Here is a 22,135-nt window from a genome sequence, read left to right on the forward strand (position 1 = left end):
ACTGCATTTAGGAGAAGTCTATGACAAAACAAACACAAGGACTGTGATGGACTGTGATCACGAATATGGGCTTTGAAGGACAGTGATTAAATAGAAGGGCTACGATGAAGGAAGGCTAGGGCAAAGGACTATAATGAAGGAGAAAAACTGTAATGGAGAAGAGAAGCTGTGGTGAAGCAGAAGGACTGAGGAAAGAGAATCACATTGATGACAGATAATTACTGATGAAGGGCTACTGGAGAAGAAGGGCTCTAATGAAGAAGTGATGACAAAAGAATGTGATATAGTAGTGTGACTGGAAGGATGGAGACTTACTGTGGAGAATGACTGATGAAGGAGAAGGGCTGTGATGCAAACAGAACATTACTGTGACATGTGTACAGAATTGTACTGATGGACTGTGATGAAGGAGAAAGACTATGAAGACGGAGAATTGTGACGTAGGAAAAGAAGGAAAGGAACGAAGGAGAAAGAATATGGTGAAGTAATACAATGAATGAGAAGTTTTATGATTAAGGAGGAATGTGAAGAAGGAAACAGTAGACCTTTAGCAAAGTGGATAGAATATGGTAGCTGAGTGGGATGAAATGAAGAGAGATTATGTGATGCATGACTTTGATGAATGAAAAAAACACAGCTATCAGCTCTTGCTGTTATGGCTGGAGCATATATATAATCATTTGAGGCCTCTTCCTTTGCACTAACATTTAGACATGCTAATTACATCCTGTAATTTCCTTTGGATGATCAATGTATGCGGTTATCTCTGTGCTATTTCTGATCAAAAATGCTAGAGGGGGTTAACAAATAAACAGAATTTATTATGTACACTAAAAGGTTTTAAAGGATGAACATGTGTCTCTGAGCACAACAGGGGTCCGTAATAATTGCTGTTACTGTTGAATTGTTTGACTACTTGTTTAATTTTATCTCTGCACGCTACCACCTAATGTAGCTTTTATCACAGTTCTGAATTAATTTGCACCCACTGCAAGAAATAAATACTTAAGCTAAATATAGAAACATCACATTTCTGAAAAACAGAAGACTTCTTTTTAAATTACCAATATGCAACCATTACGGCTCAAGTATCAATCATCTAGCATCAAATTCCAGCTGGCAACGTCAATCTGAATATGATAGCATTTTGGAATGTGTTTGTCCTTCAAATGTGTGTAGCTTTACTATTTATATTAGCATTTTTGTGACTTACTAAATATTCAAAAATAATAGTTATTGGCTCTCAAATGCTCTATGGCCAGGAAAAGATGCATAAGAAAGGTGAGGACAATAGCTATAGTTGTTGATTGGCACCAGATTCAATTATGCCATTACATGGATGTGTCACTCTCCCTGCCCTAGTGTGAGAGCTTCAGAAGGTATGGAATGAAATCTGTCTGTCCCGTTCTTATCCACTTATCATCCCAGTGAACTAACTCATTTTGATTATATGTGATGTCCGAAGTCTGAGGGCCTCATTATGAGTTTTCTGGTGTGGAATTAACATGCTGGTAATTCTGTTTACTAGCCTGTTCCGCACAGGCAAACCTCAAGTAAAGATGTCCGTGATGTGAGGAGCGAAGGAGAGGGTGTCATCGAAGATGACACCAATGATTTTTGCCACGCAGGACGGTGCAGGTAGAGGGCCCAAGGGGGGTGGCCAGAGTGAAAGAGTGAAAGCGGGAGCAGGGATCCCAATGAGAAGCATCTCAGGGGGTAATTCCGAGTATGGCGGTAGGGGGTTAACGGCACCAGTAAGGATGCCGGTGTCGTTATCCCCCTACCGCCACATTCCGACGTCCATTAGCGGGTCTCACCAGGACCGGCTGGTCTGACCAGCCGTCCCTAGCGGGACCCGTTAAGGGACCATGGAGCTAATAATGGGCCCGCAATTTTCTATGGGGGTTAAAATGGGAATGGGGAATGGTTTTCAAAATGGGGATTTACTGGGTCCGCATAGTCCCCATTTCGACTGACCGGACCCGGACCCGTGTTTGGAGGCAGCCATGGTGCTAATAGCACCATGGCTGCCTCCAAATTCGAAATGACCCCCTGAGTCTTCCTGGCATTAAGGCAGAGATCGTTGGAGGCACACCATTCCTGAATCACAGATAGACATGAATGAGCGAGAGAGGAGAGGAGGCAGAGGGGAGCCTGAAGGAGAGCTGAGTGTCATCCACATAACACTGAAAGTTAGGAGAGAAGGTAGAGATGTGGTGGGCCAGAGGTGCCAAGTAAGGATTGAAGAACCAGGGTGAGAGGTTAGAACCCTGGGGAACACCACATGAAGAGAGAGAGAGGTGGTGGAGAGAAAGGACCACAGTTGTACCTGGGAGGGTTGATTGGAGAGGCAGGAGGTCAACCAGGCTAGGGCATAACCCCTGATGCCCAGGTAGTCACAGAGATTATTGATCAGGATGGCGTGTTTGACCATGTCGAAAGCAGAGGATAGATCAAGAAGGATGAGGACAGAAGGAAGGCTAGAGTCGAGATTAGAGAGCAAGTCTTCACAGGAGTTCAGGAGGGCAGTTTCCATGCTGCTGGCTGCTGTAAAGCAAGACTGGTGGTCATGGAGACAACAAACAGATTCAGTATGGAGAGTATGCTGGGAGATGGCCAGCTTTTCCAGGAGTTTGCCCAGGAAAGGAGTGATAGAGATTGTTGATAGTTTGCCGGATAGACGCTGGAGGTGATTTATGCAGATTTGTGTGGAGAAGCACAGTGGAGGGTGGAAATCATAGTTCCACGCCATGCGGCCGCTGCTCCATAAGAAAATCTGGTGGAACATACAGAGTATCCTTAAATGCTTTACACATGCTTTTTATGCCATGTCACATGTAAAAGGCTCTTCACATTAATAACAAATTGATGATGTGTCTATTTCTTCAAATGTAGGCATGTCTAATAATATTGCATTAAGGCAGAACATTAACAAACATCTTCAAAGGTATCACTTATTATATATTGTTATAACCATAAATTAAGTTGAACATGATTAAAACTCATATGTTGTCTCTGTTACAGGTACTACAAAATCATCATGCAGTTCATGAAATTTCCTACATTGCCAAGGATATCACGGATCACAGAGCCTTTGGATATGTGTGTGGAAAGGAAGGAAACCATAGATTTGTGGCAATAAAAACAGCGCAAGCAGTGAGTACATAGGTTGACACTACTGTGAATGTTACAATGTGTAATTGTCTGTACTGTATTGTATGTTGATTTAATGGAAACACATTGTATCCTTAGATCAAAACTTTAGAACCTTACCAGGCTTGTTTTATGCAGACAGGTGGACTAGTCAAGCAAATCATTATAGAATAGCATGATGGCAGGTTTTGCACATGATCTGTCTGACATGTTCAACTGGACAACATCGAGGCCGTGTGCCTCACTACCAAATATATTTGGCAGCCGGAATGTATTTTGGGCATGTGTAAAAGGGCATTTGAGCATGTAGAATTGCATTTGCATAGCTCTAGTATAATGGAATTTACCCTTCCTCAGATTTTTTTTATAAGAATGGGTTCCATGTGGCGACATTATTGCATGGAAAATGCGGGTGACACCCCGCAACCCGCAAACTTTTTTTTTTTTTTTTTTTGCCCCTGTCGCCATATATATGGTCACCCAAATAATATCACCACGCCATTTTCCCAGCAAAATTATTTACGGCGACGATATATATGGCGATATTATTACCTGATACCTAAGAATGTCTTTGTGGTCGCTGTAAACTGTGCTTAGTAGAACAGGGATCAAGCCCTAAAAATTAAAGTGGGGGTACTCATCAATAAACGCAATGGAAAGCGACATCGGCAGAATTGTGCATATTAAGGTGAAATATGCACATTTCCTTAAATTGTTTTTCCATAACCACCTAAATTGCACAGGACGAATGGCACTTGCCTTTAATAAAATCAACACCCGCACAAAGCCAAGAGAGGATATGTTCTTCTAATAGTGTTCTTGAAAACGTTAACAAGTGTGCCTGTTTTAAACTCCAATAACCAATACACATGTTTTCCCTGGAACTTGCAGTACTGAAATGAAACATTTCACATTTAGTTTATTTTTTATCAGTTTATATAGTGCAGTGGTGAAGTGAAGTGTCCGGCCTGCAAGCCTGATGAGTGCTCTATGATCGCAAGGTGGATTTATTTCATAAATTCAAAGAGGTCATTCAAAGTTTCTCATTTTAGCTGTGGGGGACTGAGTGCACCCTGTGAAAAAGTTGGTGGACTGCGTCCACTCGCGTGTACCCTCGCCTTGAGCCCTGAATTGTAGAATGAGTTTTGTTTTAACACTCTCACCTGAGAGGTCACATGTTTATTCAGTATGAAGTTTGTATTAGACTTTTAGATTTATTATTGAATGGGGTACACAGAAAAGACTGCATAGGGTAAACCTTAGTTATTTACCCCATTCAGTACGTCTTAGTAAAAATTGTAAATATCCAATGAGATCCTAACTTATGATTTGGTGGCATTTCAAAAATTAGGAGGTTTTAAAAATATCTAAGCATTTTTGGGGACTTGTGGATTGATAAAAATGGGGGTAAAAGTGTGGTGCAATTTGACCATAATGTGTAACCATCCACATGAATGTGATACAATTTGTTAGGCGACGTTGCGGTGCAGGACACATTTCACATATCTGCCCACTTTTTCCACTTTACCTGACAAATGTGAATGTATTAACGCAAGCATATGTTGTCATGTCATGCTCGTGGTAATGCATTCAATTGCTATGCACGCCGCCTCACTGCACCACTTGGGGAAGGCAATCAGATTCCATAGAAATCGATTGTAAACCCCTCCCGCAAGTGTTCATTGTGGAAGGCGGTTACCGTTTTCCACACATGTTATGATATAATATAGTGGAAAAGCGATTTTGCCCGTGCTTTACACTTTACATTTCAAATGTATTGTGGAAAAGTCAAAAACTGCATGGGTCCTTTTGCACTTGAGTGAAAATTAAATGTGTCCTTTTTGTGCAATTTAGGTGTTACATTACAATGATCACCTCATGTTTTACCATTAACATCGTTTCTTAATGAGGCCCTCTCTGACAGAGATGTGTCAGGTTGAACAGAAATACCATTAAATAACATAGGTAAATGATATGATAGGTTATTTATAACACGCTTAATACCCAGAGGTTTATAAGCGCCAACCCGGGGATCGATCCGTTGGTGCTCTGCGTCGTCTTGCTTCCAAGGTGAGCACGTTGCCCCTGAGCTATCCTCCGGAAACAAATAGCTGCTTATAAGTCTAGGTTAGTGACTTGCATTCATTCTAATAAGCACTGGTGTGATATCCTCCAATTCAGAGCTTCCTGAGTCAGAATCACCCCAGAGAACAGTGTACTTTAGAGGGGCTCCCACATTTTCTAAATCCTCCAACACAGGGTAAATCTTGGAAAAGAATCTGGAGGTGATGACCAACACAGCAGGTCTGAAAATATGCTTGAATATCAGAGGATTCATCAAATGTAGATCTAGTTTAATACATTCAGTTTACAATGCCTTATTTCTTGTTTGTTCTATAATTCTCTTCTAAGCATTGTCAAACTTCATACGGCAGATTTTTGGCATGGTCGAATCCCAGGTAAAACTCAATGTGGCTGTCCAGGTCTCAATTATTTATGTTTGAAGCAGGAGTCTCTCATATCGGGTGAAATCTCTGGCTTATTTGGCAAGTTGGTTAAACATGTTCGAGGCTCCATAAAATGCCAAGCTCTTTTACTTCTCCCTTATGGGATTTGCTAGGCTGTGAGGGAATTTGTTGCACATAGCGGGCTCACATACGGCAGGGATTTAGTGCTTTGTTTAAAACTGTTTTAGGAACAGTCCTATTAGTCAAGTGTTTGATAAAATGTAGTGTTTTGTTCTTAGAAGTGTTTTCATTGACCATTTTTGTGCTAGTGATCTTAGTATTTGTTTAGTGTTTTGTAAGTTTCTTCCTTGAAAAACAAGAATAAAGAAAACTTTGCGCTTTCGTGTTGTCACTTTTTTTCACTTATAAAACTCGAAATCGTCCAAATGTATCTTTCTTGTCCATGATTCTATCTCTAAAATAAACACACATATTTCCCAATTTTTTGTTTCCCCGTGAGTGTTTGCTGTTGTTTTGTCTCCCCACCGGCTGTTGTGTTGGTATGACGTAGTGTAGTGTTGCGTAGTGTTTAGTTGGCTTATTTTCTGGGTGTTTTTGTTCTTTGGAGCTAGTTTGGGTTCTTAGGATGATTTTGGTTCTCCTTGTTCACTTTGTTGAGGAGGGGTCTGGTGCTTGGAATGCTGGCAATACTAGGGAAGGAAGACAGTGGAAGGAGTGGAGGAGGAGCTGCATTTATCATTACAGGAGGAAAACGGATTCCCCCATTATTGATGAGGAGTGGGAACCTCATGCTGTTAATTAATGCTAATTCATGGACCCATTCGACACAGTTTAGCTGGTATTCTGAATCAGCGACCGTGTCTGCTCAGGCATTGGGGTTAGCCTCAGGAGAACGAGTGTAAGAGAAGGAGGGCCTACAGATTTGACTCCAAGCACAAATGAAAGGGAGACAGGATTTGCAATGGAGGCTTCAATTGAGGTAGGGCCTCTTGTGAATTCCAACCTCAAAGGCTCAGTATGTGAAGATAAGGAGGGCATGCAGGCTGAGTGGAAGGACATAGGCATGTACCACATTTGGTTTGAGGGGGCAGTAGCAGCAAGAACACCAGAGCATGAATATAGTGGAATTGCTTTTGTCTGGGTGAGTGTTATTGCTGTTGAAGAGGTGGACTCCATTGAGCAGGGTATGGATGCTGAAGGGGGCGGGGTCCTTTAGGAGGAGTCTCAGGGGAGGACCAGCCTGTGGTGCTGCTACAGCTTGTGATGGATCTGACTGTTAGGAGGAAGTGGAGGGAATTGTGGAGGGGGTAATGGAGGAGTCTCACCTGCATCTGCTATTGCAGAGGGGGCAACAGAAGCTCAGGTGCTGCTGGAAGTCAAGACCTCTACCATATCGACCAAGCATGTCCAATCAGTTGGGTGGAGCATATCAATGTCAGTGTCTGTATTTGGGCAGAGTCCCTGTGCCTGGATGATGAGGCTTGTAGGCATTCATTCCTTTCAATGGCAAATGTCAGACTCCACAGTAGTTATACCTACTGTTGAGTTGTATAAGTGGGTGGTCGGTCAAAATCTCGAAAAAAAAATCTCGAATGACAATAAGGTTGAAAAAAAATCTTGAAAAAAAAGTCGAATTACTGTTTTTTTAATTATATATTTATTTTGGGGTCCAGGATTAAAAATAAATGGGTAAAAAAAAATAGGGTGGTTGGGGGGAACCCCCCCATTTCGAATAAAAAACGGCATAAAAATAAAATTCGACTTTTTTTTTTGGACCTTTTTTTTTTTAGAGATTTTATTTTTCGATGTTATCACTATAAACCGTATAAGTGTACCATCTTTTCCTTCTGGAGGTCGCTCTGCGGGGAAGAAAGAATGAGGTAGTCATGGGGGTGAGACTGGCCTCACAGGGACACTCTCTAAATGTGGGAGTGGCAGTGGTCTGTGGAAGAGTTTTTGAACTCTGGTTTGTGACAACAGTCTCTGTGAGAGTTTGCCAACAATGGCATGTGGCAGTGACCTTTGTGTGAGCCTGAGCACTTTAATGGTTAGATGAAACCTTTAAAAGAGTCAGAGAAATATATGGTTTGGGATAACTCTGTTGGAGGGCCCCCCAAGAACTTTTAAGGGTTGTGTAATGTATAAGAGATGGAGAACGTTTGTAAATTGGTGCTCGTAATCATGACATACACTATTAGGATTCAAAAACATTGTTGGTATATGTATGTTAATAGTAAACTGGTCAGTCCTTATCAGTCACTACTATAGTTTTCCATTTCTCAACCCTCCCCCACATCCCCCATCCACCTTCTGGTGTCTGACTTGTACTTGGAAACACATCTTTGTCATCGTTTGAGCTGGATTGTTGGTTTTTTTCACATGTCATTTCGTAGACTTTCACAATAAAGTGACGGTTATTTTTTTGTAAATGATAGTTGGTCAACCTCCATCACTGTGAGGATTCTTCTGCACTAATAGATCATAGAGGCGATAACAGAAAAATCTCCCTCAGATAGCAGTTTTACCAGGATGCAGCTAAGTGATTCAACAATAAGTGACGAGTGCTTCTGGATATTTGGATCCTTTTGTGTACAGATACTGTACTGGGTCATCGCCCCTTCCAAAAGGTGAAGTGTCTTGTAAATAATCATCAACATTAACTGCAGCTGATGGTCTGCTGTCTATTCATGCTGAATACCTATCTGTTTTTAAGAAGCCTTCCCAGACCATCGCCTCCATGGAGGCTGTGTCCTCAGTGCTCATAACGCATTCGACAGACAGGAGCCACTGATGTACTACCATTGCAACCTGTCTGCACTCTCCTCTTGGGCTTGACAGTCCCAATCTAGTTGGCAATCCTTCTGCTGATTCATTTTCTTCCAGGTTCCTGTGCATCCTTGCACATCTCCACAGTGTCTCCTTGTAATGTTTGCTGTGAGACCTCCTTCCTGACACATGCAGATAAATGCGTCCACTTAAACCATGAAACGTGGGTCCACAAATGAATCCAGCGCGTACCCAAGGTTACCTTTAAATACAGCTACTTGTGAATCACCACACAAGGTTAAAAGCTGGTCCGTCACCAGCTGTAACACATTTGCACTCTCCATGTTGGGGAGGCTTAGCTCAGGAAGGGCCTCACTTAGCGATGCATTGTGATGGATATTCACTTGCTGGCCTTATCAAATGGTGTAGCACAGAGCAGACAATGGCAGCAGCTGGCATTGACACTGTGCCAAAAATACCTCAGCTCTGCTGTGAGTGTTGCAGTCATCTGTGATGGCAGGCTGAGAGAATACCTCAAGCAATGCCCTTGTCTTAGAAGCAAGACAACACTGAGCATCAGAGGTGCAAATCCAGTCCTGTGCTTAGAATCTGGTCCTGGTGCTAAGTGCATTATAGAAGATTAATTCATTAATGTTTTAATTAATGGCATTGCAGTGTGTAAATTGCCTGTCCAACTTCAATTGGCCATATGCAACTGTCACATCCCCAGTGCATACAGCAAGACCAAGAGCAGAATGTTTCTCCCTGCTTTTAGCTCGGTTGTGAGCTTACATATTGTCGTTCACTCACTGGGCCTCATTATGACTCCGGTAATTGCCCATTCCCGGGCACTGGAAAGAAATGCTTCCCACTCCCATAGGGTTCAATGGGAATGGGGAGGCCAGCTGCACCGGCACCATTGTGAATGGTAAGGGAGCATCCGACATGGTCTGCGCACGGGTGGCCGTCAAAAAGGCAACCGCGAGCAGAACTCGTAGTTTGCCGGTCCGGTAACTATGGTACCAGCAAGCTTACCGGTACCGTAGTTACTGGACGGGCAAACTTATAATGAGTCCCACTGACTCTATCACTCTCCCCTCACGAACCTCTGCTACTTTCTCCTACTAATAATGCATGCAAGTGGGGCTCTTACACAGATTTAACTTAGAGATTATCTGCTCCTCGTGCTGATCCTCCCAGGTTTCACCCAAATACACATATTGTATCCACTCACTTCAAGGGATGGACATTGACTTGTGTTTCACATGCCTACCAGAATATCGTCTACGTCAGCCCACAAATACATTGCTCAAGTATGAGTCTTGCACAGATTGCCCAAAGGGACTCTCTGCTTTTCCTCCCACGTGTTACCTGATTGCACGTTTCATCCACTCACTTCAAGAGAGGGAGGCTCATTGGTGTATCACCTACCGCCTGGAATCTCTGCTACTTCCTCCCACAAAAATCACATTTTTGCGTTGGCAGGATGGTGATAGGTTAAAGAAGGAGAGAGGGGTTTATGGTCAGGCAAGTGTTCCGTAGGGATATATTCGGAGGAAAGAAATATACTGTATGGGAATAGATACTTACTAAAACGTACGTATTTGGGGTTTTGTTGTAATGATAACATTTGTTTAATGTGGAGAGGTTATGGATGATATTCGAGTTGAGCAATAATTCACCTGACAATTTCAAATCAAGTGGTTTGCTTTCATGGCATCTTAAACAAGGCTCTCACATCATGAATGCAAGGCAAGTCATCAACATAAAATCAAACTATGTATTGAATGTTTATGTGTGTTTAAAGGAGATAGATTGAGAATATTAAAGAAATACATATGTATTTAATCTGTATTAACACTGGTTATCATGGAGCAGCCAATCAATTTGGTACTGTATCCGAAGATAAAGGCATGTGTTCCAGAAATCTATCAGCTGCTCCAGTTGCCTCCTCTCGCTCCCTCCACTTTAGCCTATCCTGGACCCCACCCCCTGCTCTCTTGAAACACAAATATAAAGCTTATCTCGACACACACGTCATTTATTCGCCTCCTCCAACCATGCCTCCACCATAACAAACCGCCCATCAGGAAAATAGTGAGGAAACTCTTCTGAGAGCTATATTTTCCGTACCGGGGCAAATTATTTAAAAAAAAAAAAATCCATTCTCACAACAGGCATGATTTCGGGTTCCAATGAAAATAATCCAGGCAGGTGCATGTGGCATTGGTTGGTAATGGCTCCTTTACTGCCTCCACTCCCAGTATTATTGCCGAATTATTGTTTCATATAGCAAGGTGCACTGTCTGTGCACAACCTGATATGCTCATTACATTTCTCGATGACCAAAAGGTATTTTCCCAAAAAGAAATCTGCTCTCATTATGAAATGGTCCATTGCACCCCATTTCTTGTAATTCTGTTCATCACTTTGCCGTTCTTTTATTTCTCATCGAATCATAATAACCTTCCTCTTTTATGAAGGCCTCAAAACATCGCAACTAAATTGCTCACTTGCATAATCTCCTGTTTCATTTGCAGGCATTTAGAACATCAATAGATGAACGAAAATCATCTCTCCATTTTTGACAATCATATTTAGCATAATTTATTTTTAAACAACCCGTTTTATAGAACAATGTGGATTTGATGTTGCAGAGGACATGTTAGCCGCACAATTAATAGATGTAAGTTTCATATTTACATTTTTCTGAGCTCTCGCATTACTGTTGTATTATTCAGTGAACAGTGTGGAGTAATTATGTCTTCTACATATGCTTAGTGAAACAAAAGGTCAGAAAAAAACAATTTATTATATATTTTTTTTAATTTTTGTGATATTCTACTGTCCTAATGAGAACATTCAACATACGTTATATCATTGAGCCTCATTATGTGTCCGGCGGTAGCCGTGCCGGCAAAAACGGCACGGCTGCCGCCGGAGTAATTTTTTTTCCGGCACATGGCAATGGGGTCTTACCGGGGCATTACAGCCCTGGTGGTCCCGGTAATTGCCCATTGCCGGGCGCAGGAAAATATTTCTCCCCATTCCATTTCGAGCCCCTTTGGAATCAATGGGAAAGGGGAGCACGGATGCACCGGCACCATTTACGAAAGGTGCCGGTGCATCCGTCAAGGCCTGCCAGCGGGTGCCGTTCCACCCATCAGGTCAGACCTGGTGGGATGAAAGGTAGCCACTCACAGAACTCGGAGTATGCCAGTCCGGTCGCAATGGTGCTGGTAGCTTACCGGCACTGTTGTTACCCGACCGGCATGCTTGTAATGAGGCCCATTGACTTTCATGTTGAAGATATACGCACCCCCCTCTTATCAAGTGTGTATATTCAATCTGTATACATATTCTTTTTTTCTGCAATTCTATATCTATAACTATGGGCCTCATTATAACCATGCCAGTCCGGTAACAACGGTGCCGGTAAACCTACTGGCACCATTGTTACTGGACAGGGCACAGTACGACTCTACGGGTGAGTGTGTGATCACCCGCCCGCAGAGTTTCACGGAAGCACTGGCACCATTGTTAACGGTGCTAGTGCTTCCGTAGTCCCCATTCTCATGGAGTCCTATGGGGACTTACAAAATTACCATATCATAATACCCCGGTGTTACTGGGAAGTTAGGCTCTGTTAATTTTTTACGGGTCCGGCAGCAACCAGCCAGTTTCACTGCCAGGGTTAACTGCCAGACCCTTAAAGAGGCCCTACGTCTAGGATGTCTGTGCAATGGGAACTGAGCAAGTGCACAGTCATCTGTATCCTCACGTCCAAGTTCAGAGGCTGTTTGCATAAGTACATATGGTCCAATGTTACAAACGTCTTAATGTTCGCATGAGTGCTGTGAACAATGAAACGAGAACCAACCGCTGTGTGCACCATGTACGTGTGATTCAATAATATAGCCCTTTTATCACAGATAATATAAAGAGCTGTGACCATTTTTCTTTGAAAAATGCTCTTTGATTGCATACAAAGCACACTGGAACCTTCACCGGAAATATTTGTCTCCTTCCCCGTTTTCATAAGAGTAATTTCAAGAGATACAAGTGAAGTTTACTAATCCTTGGATGAAAATCTTCTGTTTGGAAATAATGTGTATGGCTATCCTCGGTTTCTATATAGAGCTTTGCTTAGTAAGACAACTTTTTATCATGAGTAAACTATCTACTGGCCCCAAACGCCTGATTCACAGAGCGGTTTCCAATGGGATTTCGCCATTATCAAACTCTTCTGTGAAGCAGGCCCAAAGGTATTTAAGGTTTCTGCAAGTGCTTACACGGATGTAGTGGCGGCATAAAGTACCCTGGGTACTAAAGCTGCACCGTAGCATTCTAGCATTTCCATGTTTGCCTTCATTGGTGGCAGCTCTTTGTCCTACGTGTTAAGCATCTGCATAGTATCCTCATATGGTGAGCAAGCAGTTTTATAGAGTGCTTTTTCACACTGACATAACAGTCAAAGAGGCTTCTAAGGAACACTAACAAACTCTATCCCTGCAGGACTTATGGGTTGGCATTCATATTAATATGTGGAAGGCCAGAGGGGCACTGGCTACCTCTTATTTTTTCCCAAGCAGGTCGGCCAGTTTTGTCTGCACTCATGTGGCAACCTAAAATCTGCACTCTACTTCATTGTCCTGCCTGTAACGTGCTCAGTGTGCTGAAGCCATTACATTTCTCCCTGATTCTCAAGTCTATCATTCCACTGAGAAATCCACAGCCGTCAACAACGTCTTTATTAAAAAGAAGCTCTGCCAAAAGATTGATGACAACCCCATTAAATACACACTGCCCTACACATCCCACTTTGGAAAATGTTGACATACGCCATGAAGGATCTGACGAACACCGTAGCATCATTCAAAGCTACCTTCCACTTTGTTGACATCATGCCAGACTCAATCCTCAACAAAGTCCCCACTGACTTTCTTGGCAAGATCCGAGAAAGAGCAGTAGCCTCCCAACATCAAGCACACATTGACGCCAACAATCTCCTTCAACCATTCTGGATGCATCATGGAGAAAACCACCATCCACGTGCTAGAATATCCTCTTTGCAGCCTTGTGATGGTCACCCATTCCTCCTGGTACTCCTTGATATTTCTGAACCCTTTGACACAGTAAATCGTCAAGCCCCAATGACTACACAACCGCATGGGAATCAGTGAAACTGTCCTGCAGTGGTTCACCTCAGACATAGATGAATCCCATCAGTTCTCATCAGTTCATGCATTATAATACCTTCAAAATATCCCTCTACCTGTCACCTATGGGGTCTAACAAAGATCGATCCTCTTACTGTTGATCTTCATCCTCTAACGGAAGCCCCTGAAATCCCTCCCTGTTAGTCTCAACATCTACATCCACCAATGCACAGATTATACTACACTCTCCCTCAAAATCACCTCCATCAAAGACATCCATCAGCTGAAGGCCTGCCTCACCCTGACACAAACCTGCATCTCCAGAACATATTTCAAACACAGCCCTGCTAAACCATTTTTGCCCCCCTCCTATAAAACCAAACAGACTTACTCCAGATTTGGCTGTTTTCCAGGAACTTAGCGTGCTTCGCCCCATTACTGACACCATGTGCCAGGTTCCTGGGATTTTACATTGACAATCATCTCTTCTCCATAATGCACATAATAAAGAAAACCCAGAGAGCTTAGTACCAAACTCTCTCGTTTTCATAAAATCAATAACTTCCTTCCTGACAATAACATCTAATCCACAATACAGGCTCTTATTATTTCCCAGCCAGACAATGGCCTGCCCATCTCCACCCGGCTTAATGGTTAAGTGTCCACTATGCTACAGACCCCCTCATCAACACCTGCTGGCAATTTGAGCACGTTACACCTATTCAAACTACTCTGGCTGCTCCAACAATAACACGTTGCCTTCAAGAACAGGTACAATCAAGTACATAGCCATCACTTCACATTCTCAAACCTACCTATCCAACAAGGCCACCGTTGCTGGCAGCTAATGCTCCACACAAAGGCAGGACCTAGTCAGACTAAAGCTGCAAAAAATCAAAAAGAGAAACAACAAACGGATAAGTGGATTCAAAGTGGTCCTACGATGGAAGTTTTCCTTCCGGGTTTGTACGGTGGAGGTCTGGATGAACACCTGAGCTTTTCTGACTGCCTTCAAAGAGACATTTCCCAGTGGAATGTGGTGCGGATAAGTGGATCGAAAGTGGTCCTACTGTGGAAGTCTTTCTTCTGTGTTTGTGGAGTGGAGGTGTGGCTGAACACTGTAGCTGTGCTGACTTCCTTTAAAGAGACATTTTCCTTCGGAACGCACAGTGGATATGAGGAACGAAAATGGTGCTACAGTGGCCCGACTAGAGGGGGCTGCAAGGAGCTGCAGTTAAGTCTTATACTAATGTTGGCTTTCTTGGCTTCCTGCTTCCTTCCCTTGTATTATGCTGACTATCTATTCAGCACGCCTTTAGTGCTCAGGATACACCTCCCTGCATCTTCTAACACTCTCGACTAACTCTATTAACCATGCCGAAGTGCAGAGTATTAACAGCCATTAAGACACACGCTGCTAAACAAAAGGCTGGGGAACCAACGCCCCCCCACACCTAACTTACCCCTTCTAACTCTCTCTCTTAGCACCGGGGAGGTAACAAACTCTAAGTCGGCTTCACAGTCGACCAATTAAGTGGGGAGACAAGACAAAGGCGAGGAAAGGGGAGGGAGATGGAGCCGTGGTGTGGACTCCTATGAAGTAGAAGAAATAGAAGAAGCTGAAGGATAGCTGAGGCTGTAGCTGTACTAGACACCTCTTGTGAGGTGATCGACCACTTCCACACCTCTCGCTCCTTTAAAGGTTGCCCTCAGTGCATTGTCACTTTGAACACACCAACAAACAACAACCCTAAGTCAAACTGATAACTAAGGTATCATTCACTCCATTCAGGACTCTTTTCTTACTACCATTGCCCCCTCAGCTGCTGGGTTTACCTATGGATCAGCTTGATCAGGTCAATCACTGCACAAACTGTTTTTGTCGCCATAAATGCATCCCAGGGAATTCCAAGCCATGCAGCAAGCCATCTAGAGAAGCTCAATCAGACCACCGCAAGTGCTGCAAGTGAATCCTCGGCTGTCATGTTCAATATTTTGGAAACTATATTGGACCGTCTCAAATCTAAATGTGACATCATGGTGAACACCTTGAATAAAATTCAGTCCTCCTTATTTCACTCAACAGCTTGTGGCAAAAATGTATCCGATGCAGTATGTGTACTGGCCAAAGCTCAAGATCATTTCTCCACCCTATTAATGGAGCTTGTAATAAAGTACACTAGACAGATCACACATGTGCATAAAGAAAAGGAGCTACCTGAGAGTGGTCAGCGAGTAGCTGACAACTACAAGATGAATACCACTGTGTGGTAGTGCGGGAAAAAAGGCTTCGCTGAAACAAGCAATTATGTATGAAGACCTGACTAAAACAAAGAAAAAGAGAGCTGTTACTGCAGCTGCTGAGACTGCACTTACAAGCAAAATAAACACTGCTGATATGATGGCTAGCCCTCACATCATGCATGAAAAGCGCATATGTCTATCCACTGCGCTATTATTACACATACTCAAATAGAACAAATACCTGAAAAATATACGGCAAGCCAAACAATCAACCAGAAAATGGCGGCTCCAACTAGAGCTCTAATCTACGTGGAACCCGTAAGGGCCAGCATAACATCAAGAAAAATGGCACCCAAAATCGTACTTAAATGGTGATGGCATGCACCAACAAAGCTCAAAGAGAAACCACATTCAATCTAGAAGAGCTGTTCCAAATAAATCGAACACAAATGGAGAGCGTGCCAGAGCCGGCCGTGGTTACAGTGTCTAATACTGTTGTGCAAACTGACTTGGGTAATTATTCATCAACAAATAATCCAAGTCAGGTCCAACTTCCTCAGTGCCTGTCCTGCCACTAGAGCCCAAGATTGCTGCACTACAAATGTACAGCATATTTGGACAAGAAAAGGTGGCCTATATAAATCGACTCTTAGAGCTTTTTCACTCTGTGATCCCTCTTCGAGTCATACATACCAATGACATCTGTATCGTAAACATATATGACTCTACTTGTAGGGATGAACCTGCAACTTATAAAATGTTCTTCCATGCTGTGGGGACATTAACTTACGTCTTGGAACATCGTCAAGCACTGCTTAAACTGGCCTATGATTGTATGGTAGTGGAAACCTACGCGACTAGTTTTGTGGGTGGTCCTGGTAATCGTAAGGAAATAAAGAACCAGCCAATCAAAGAACGGGCTGAAAATCTCAAATTAGTGACAACCGCCATAGTAACAACATGATAATCAAAGACATCAGTGACGAGGGGCACTGGACCTGGCTGGCCAATCTGGTGGACCAATATGGTAGGCCTAGTTTCTAATCTTGAATCATCATGCTGCTCCTATTTTCTCCGCTGGAACACTTGGGGCAATTCTTACTTATTTGAACTTGGAGGTCTTTTGTCACACATCGACACATTTGCAATAATTACCCTACAAAAGACTTGACTTACCTGTAAGAGGATTCAATTCAACACTACAGCTAAGTCAATGCCTAGTCTGGGATACTGAATGGAAACCCTTATTGATATATCTTTATGTCCAGTTCATGCGTTCTGGATGACTACCCCTATATAACACCCCTCTCTTGGAATCCCCCTGACCCCACTGAGCCAAGAAGTAGTTCTGTTTTGCAAGTTAAAAAGGTTTATTTGATAATTTAAACAATAGATATATATATCACACTTTATAATAATTTAATAATTGAATATCACACTGAATCTGAGCAGTAATCAATAATGGATAGTCTGGCACTAGCACACTTGTGAATAGGAACAGAAGAATAAGGTGGTAGAGAATGCTTTATATAAGTTCAGATGGATGTAATGTTGAATGAAAATGCAATACAGAAAATACTCAATATGATTTCAACAAAACAATGTAATCACTTTTCTCTGGCAATCCACTCCCCCCCTTTATGCAATGCAAGGAAAAGGAAGGAAAGCACACAGTTCTCAGAAATGCAAACAAATGTAATTCAGTTCACCCCAGCAAGCTTAGACTACAGAAGTTTTAAACACAGGCCCAAAATGCTTTTATATGTGCTGGCAATGAAGTGAAAATATGCTAAAATGCTTTTAATTCCCTCTAGAGGTTCAGGGTGAGTGGTATCAAGTTAATATTAGTCCAGGCTCACTCTAGCAATGATTCAGGGATGGTTCTTAAGAGGCAAATGAAATTTTAGCAAGGAAAGCAAGAACTGCTGTTTTCACACGTGGAGAAATTTGCAAATCGCGGCAAATTCGCGAGTGCGTTTTTCGCGATTGCAGCAAAAGTGTATGGAATACGAATGCGGTTCTAGGTTCGTTGAAAAGCCAAGATTCCCAGCTTTCAGAGGAAAGTCTCTAAGACAAACGGTCACGGAGCTATGAGCGATATGGTAAAGGTCGTTTTTCAGATTTGAAATTTTAAAGTTCAAAAAGACAAGTGACAGCTAGCAACTACAAAATGACAGGTGACAGCTAGGAGGCAGTTCTACTTAGATTAAAATAGATTGAATTATATTATTTTAACTAAGAGATTGGTTCTGCACAGTTCTGCTGGGTACTCACAATATATTTTTTAAATAGAATGGGCCTCGCCACGGATCTGGTCAGGTTTTAGACTGGACTCTGGTCTGGTGTCGGCACTTCACAGTGATCTGGGTCAGCTCTCTGGTTCTGCTAACAGTGGTCTGGGTCAGCTCTGCTCTCTCTGGGTACAGCACTGCTTCTGGATCTTTCTGCACAGCTTTCTCTGGAGATTGATGGATTTGAAGTCTGGATCTCTGGATGTGGTATGGTCCGGCAGCATGCTCCGCAGCAAATGGAATTGAATGTCCCTATCTGTCCTGTCTGTCTGCTTTTATCTGTTTTGAAAATGGGTGGAAAGGCTAGCTTCCTAGGCCCTACCCCTCTCCGCTTGTCATTGGCCACTTCTTCCTCTTCCCCTTGATTGGGGGAATGAAATGAAGTGTCATCATGATGAGGTCTGTTTATGGTACAGAGAACCCACCCCTGTCAAATTACACACAATCTATATTTTGACCCAAAAGACATATTTGCACAGGTACACATTTGTTTAAAATTACATGCACCCATCACATATCACAGGAGGTATACCCTGTCCAAATCTGCTATTCCTGGGAGCTTGCATTCAGAAATGGCAACATTTGCACTTTTTAACTGGTTTCGTAATATCGGACATTACCCCAAATTTACACACATGTGCGCAAGGAGTATGGCCATTACTTGATGAAGTGTCAGATTTTTAACATGCATACATTTTAAGTAATACCCTCTTAACTGCTAGCTGCCCCCAGATCATGCCACCGGTTCTAAAAACCTTTTAAAATGTGGGCAGAAAAATCACAAGAATTATGGTATCATTTAAATAATTATGACAAGTCCGTACTATGAGTTATTCATCTTTTTCTAAAACCATATTCTGGCTGCAGGGGTGTGGTTTCCCCCCAGCACAATGTTGAATTTCTGGTTTTTCCAGTTCTGCCAAGCCAGCTTGCTCTCACAGGCAGTGCTCCTCCCCTTTCCTTCCAGGAGGAAGCCACTTTTACGGCCCCATAATAAAACATTTGCCTGAGTCAGGACAGGGCTTTGTTCAATTTCCTGCAGAGCCCAGGTAATTCAATCAGGGAAGTGTCATATCCCTTTTGGTGGGAGCAGCAAAAGGCAGATAGGCCTGGGAACACAGCTGTTGTGCAAGTCTCATCTCCTGTCGGGGGTAGCTGGTGGGCAGAATTCAGTTCCTTAAGCCAGGCCCCAGCTAATGTCACTTTTAGTTACCCAGTTTTCTGCATTCAAATAAAATTAACCATTTTTACATATGCAGCTAGAATGCTGATTCTAAGTTTAAAACTATGACATTTAAACAATTGCAACCTATGTGACACTCAAAAGTAGGTCACTCATTTCTTTTAAACATTTAGATTTTTAGTGTCTTTCAGTCCAAATGTACTTAAACTGCTGAAATCCACAACTCAGCCAGTCTTGTTATAACCTTCAAGTCACTTCAGAATATAACTTTAGATTGTATCCACCTCTCAGTAAGTCTTTCTTTGGCCTGCTTTGGGTTCATTTATTCAGTTTTACACAAACAAAAAAAAAATCTGGTGGTTTTAAAATGCCGGCTTTCTGACAGTTTTGAGTACTGGTAATGCACCCATTTTTGGGATTTAAGAAAATGAATTCCCCACAATTCTAGGTTGCTTTTGGCAATCAGCATTGCCATTCCCAATGGTTTCAGACTATGGTGTGGGTAGTCCAACGGTGGTTTTAGGCAGTGCCCTTCTGTGCCCATAACATCGGCAAAAAGAGTGGCAGCCTATTCTTCATGCATTTCCCTGTGCATTTTCTGGGAAGCTCTGGCCATCATGATGTTTTCCATGTCAGTACTGCACAGTTTTGAGGTAGGGCTCGGATGCAGGGGTAAAAACATCCCACAAGCCCCCCTCTTGCGATGGCCATTCTGTTTCACGGATGGGACTCGCAAGAACTGGGATGTTTCCTCATCTTCTTCCAATAGATGGCACAGTTCAGCATCTTTTCCTCCATCCGGTACTGATCGATCGGTTCTCCTCGCCGGTCCTGATGGGAATATTGGGCAGTAGACTGGGCCCCTTGCGCCTCTGCTCCCGGTCTCCGGATCGTCCTCCTTGGCCCGTCTCCAGGTTTTCTTTCTCCTAGGACGACAAAGGAAGAGCGGCAATACCTATTCATGGACATTTCTCCCCCACCATTGATATAGTGGGGTGGCATATAAATTTATAGTCAAAACATATGAACATGCACATTTATTTTTGCATTCAAAAACGAAAACACCCACATTGAGAAACTCAGAATTTGATAGGCGATATGTAGGATATTTTAAGTTAGAACTGAATTAATCTGAGACAGTACCCTCTAGGATTCCAGAGGATTCCTCCAGTTGTTGCAGAGTGTGCCTGGGATGGCAACACTTCAACTGGTTTATGTGGACCCACTTGTCTTCCCCCTCTGCCAAACCGCCTTTGGGGATGTGGATCTGGTAGGCCACAGGGGAGATTTTGTCTATAATCTCAAAGGGTCCCTTCCATGTAGGCAAAAATTTTCGCTGTTTTGCCTGGTTCCTTTGGAAATTGTATAGATAGACCCTGTCCCCCACCTGATATTCCTTCCTGGAAGTCTTCAGGTCATAGTGGGTCTTCATGCTATCAGCTGATCTTTCTAGATTCCGCTGAGCATAAGCAAAAGCATGTTGAAGGTGTTTCCTTAAATTCTCCACATACTCGTGAGTTGTGGAGGCATTTATTAGGGTCTGCTCTTGGGTCCTGTAGAGCAAATGCTGAGGAAGCACCATCTTGCGTCCAGTCATCAACTCGAATGGTGATGAAGGGGTAGATCTGATGGCCATTAGGACCAGAGGTAATCGGATATCCCAACTTGGCCCAGAATCTGCCACAAACTTTTTTAATATGCTCACAATGGTTCGGTTATATCTCTCTACTGCCCCAGAAGAAGCTGGCCGGTAAGCAATATGCAACTTCCTTTTGACCCCCAGTATCTCCCACATCTTTGTCATCACTTCACTGGTGAAGTGGCTACCTCTGTCTGACTCAATCCTTTGAGGTAGACCAAAACGGGAAAAGATGTGGTTAATCATCAGGGCAGCTGCAGTTTCTGCCTTGCAATTTGGAGCTGGGAGACATTCCACCCACTTGGTAAACAAGCATGTCACAGTCAACATGTACTTATTCCCCCTAGCAGAGCGAATCACGGGGCCTACAAAGTCGATTTGTAAATCTGACCATGGCAGGGTCATCCCCCTCTTTTGGAGAGGTGCATGGTGTGTGAGGGATGTTGGCTGAAATTGTGCACACACAAGACACCCCTTCAAGTATTGGTCGAGGTCCTGCCCCATGTGTGGCCAGTATGCGACCTCTCTTAAGATTTCCAATGTTGTGTGAAACCCCCTATGACCGGCGGTGGCCGCATCATGGGCGTGACTTAACATCAGGCTTCGGAATGAGGTAGGAACCACCCACTGATCGTGGCCAGCTTTGGAATTCCTTACCAGCAAACCGTCTTCGATTCGGAACATTTTTGGACATTTCATCAACACTCTTAGGTCCTCTTTCCCAATGTAATCGGTATCCGTCAGGGGAAAGTTCTCAGGGTCCTCAAGGTGTTGGTAAAACTTACCAATAATTGGATCCCCCTTCTGAGCTGTAATCAAATCAGCATCAGGGGTCTGCTTACTCCATTGTGCAATTGAAAGGTCGTTGTGAGCATTTGTCTGGGACCTAGTGATAGCAGTGACCTGGATTTCCCCCAACAGGGACTCAATCTCAATTAGATCCCCTTGGATGGCCCCGGTTTTGGCCAGCTGATCAGCTAAGTCATTTCCAGTTTTGTCTGGTCCCTCTACTTTGGAATGACCCTTGATCTTTTTCCAATAGATGGTCATCTCATTCGAGGTGACCAGATCATCAATGTTTTGGATCAACTTCCCATGTTTCAAGGGTTTGTTGTTAGCACATAACATGCCTCTGGTTTTCCAATTAACCAGGTGCTCCACGAACCCGTTCTGTACATAATCCGAATCTGTGATTATGACCAGTTCGTGGAGTTGATGCTGGACAGCAGTGA

The 22,135-nt window shown here is 43.1% G+C and overlaps 1 protein-coding gene across 17 annotated transcripts in view; it reads left to right on the top strand.

Moving 5' to 3' along the window:
* Window positions 1-22,135, top strand: part of DAB1 (DAB adaptor protein 1) — a 4,845,894-nt gene that overhangs the window by 4,570,954 nt on the left and 252,805 nt on the right. For all 17 annotated transcript variants that reach the window (XM_069642094.1, XM_069642098.1, XM_069642099.1 and 14 more), the window contains one exon: window positions 3,025-3,156. In XM_069642094.1, the coding sequence (XP_069498195.1) occupies window positions 3,025-3,156 (132 nt within the window). The remainder of the gene's footprint in view (window positions 1-3,024; window positions 3,157-22,135) is intronic.

The sequence above is a fragment of the Ambystoma mexicanum genome, chromosome 1q (assembly GCF_040938575.1).
Source record: "Ambystoma mexicanum isolate Mex_15411 chromosome 1q, UKY_AmexF1_1, whole genome shotgun sequence".
NCBI lineage: Eukaryota > Metazoa > Chordata > Amphibia > Caudata > Ambystomatidae > Ambystoma > Ambystoma mexicanum.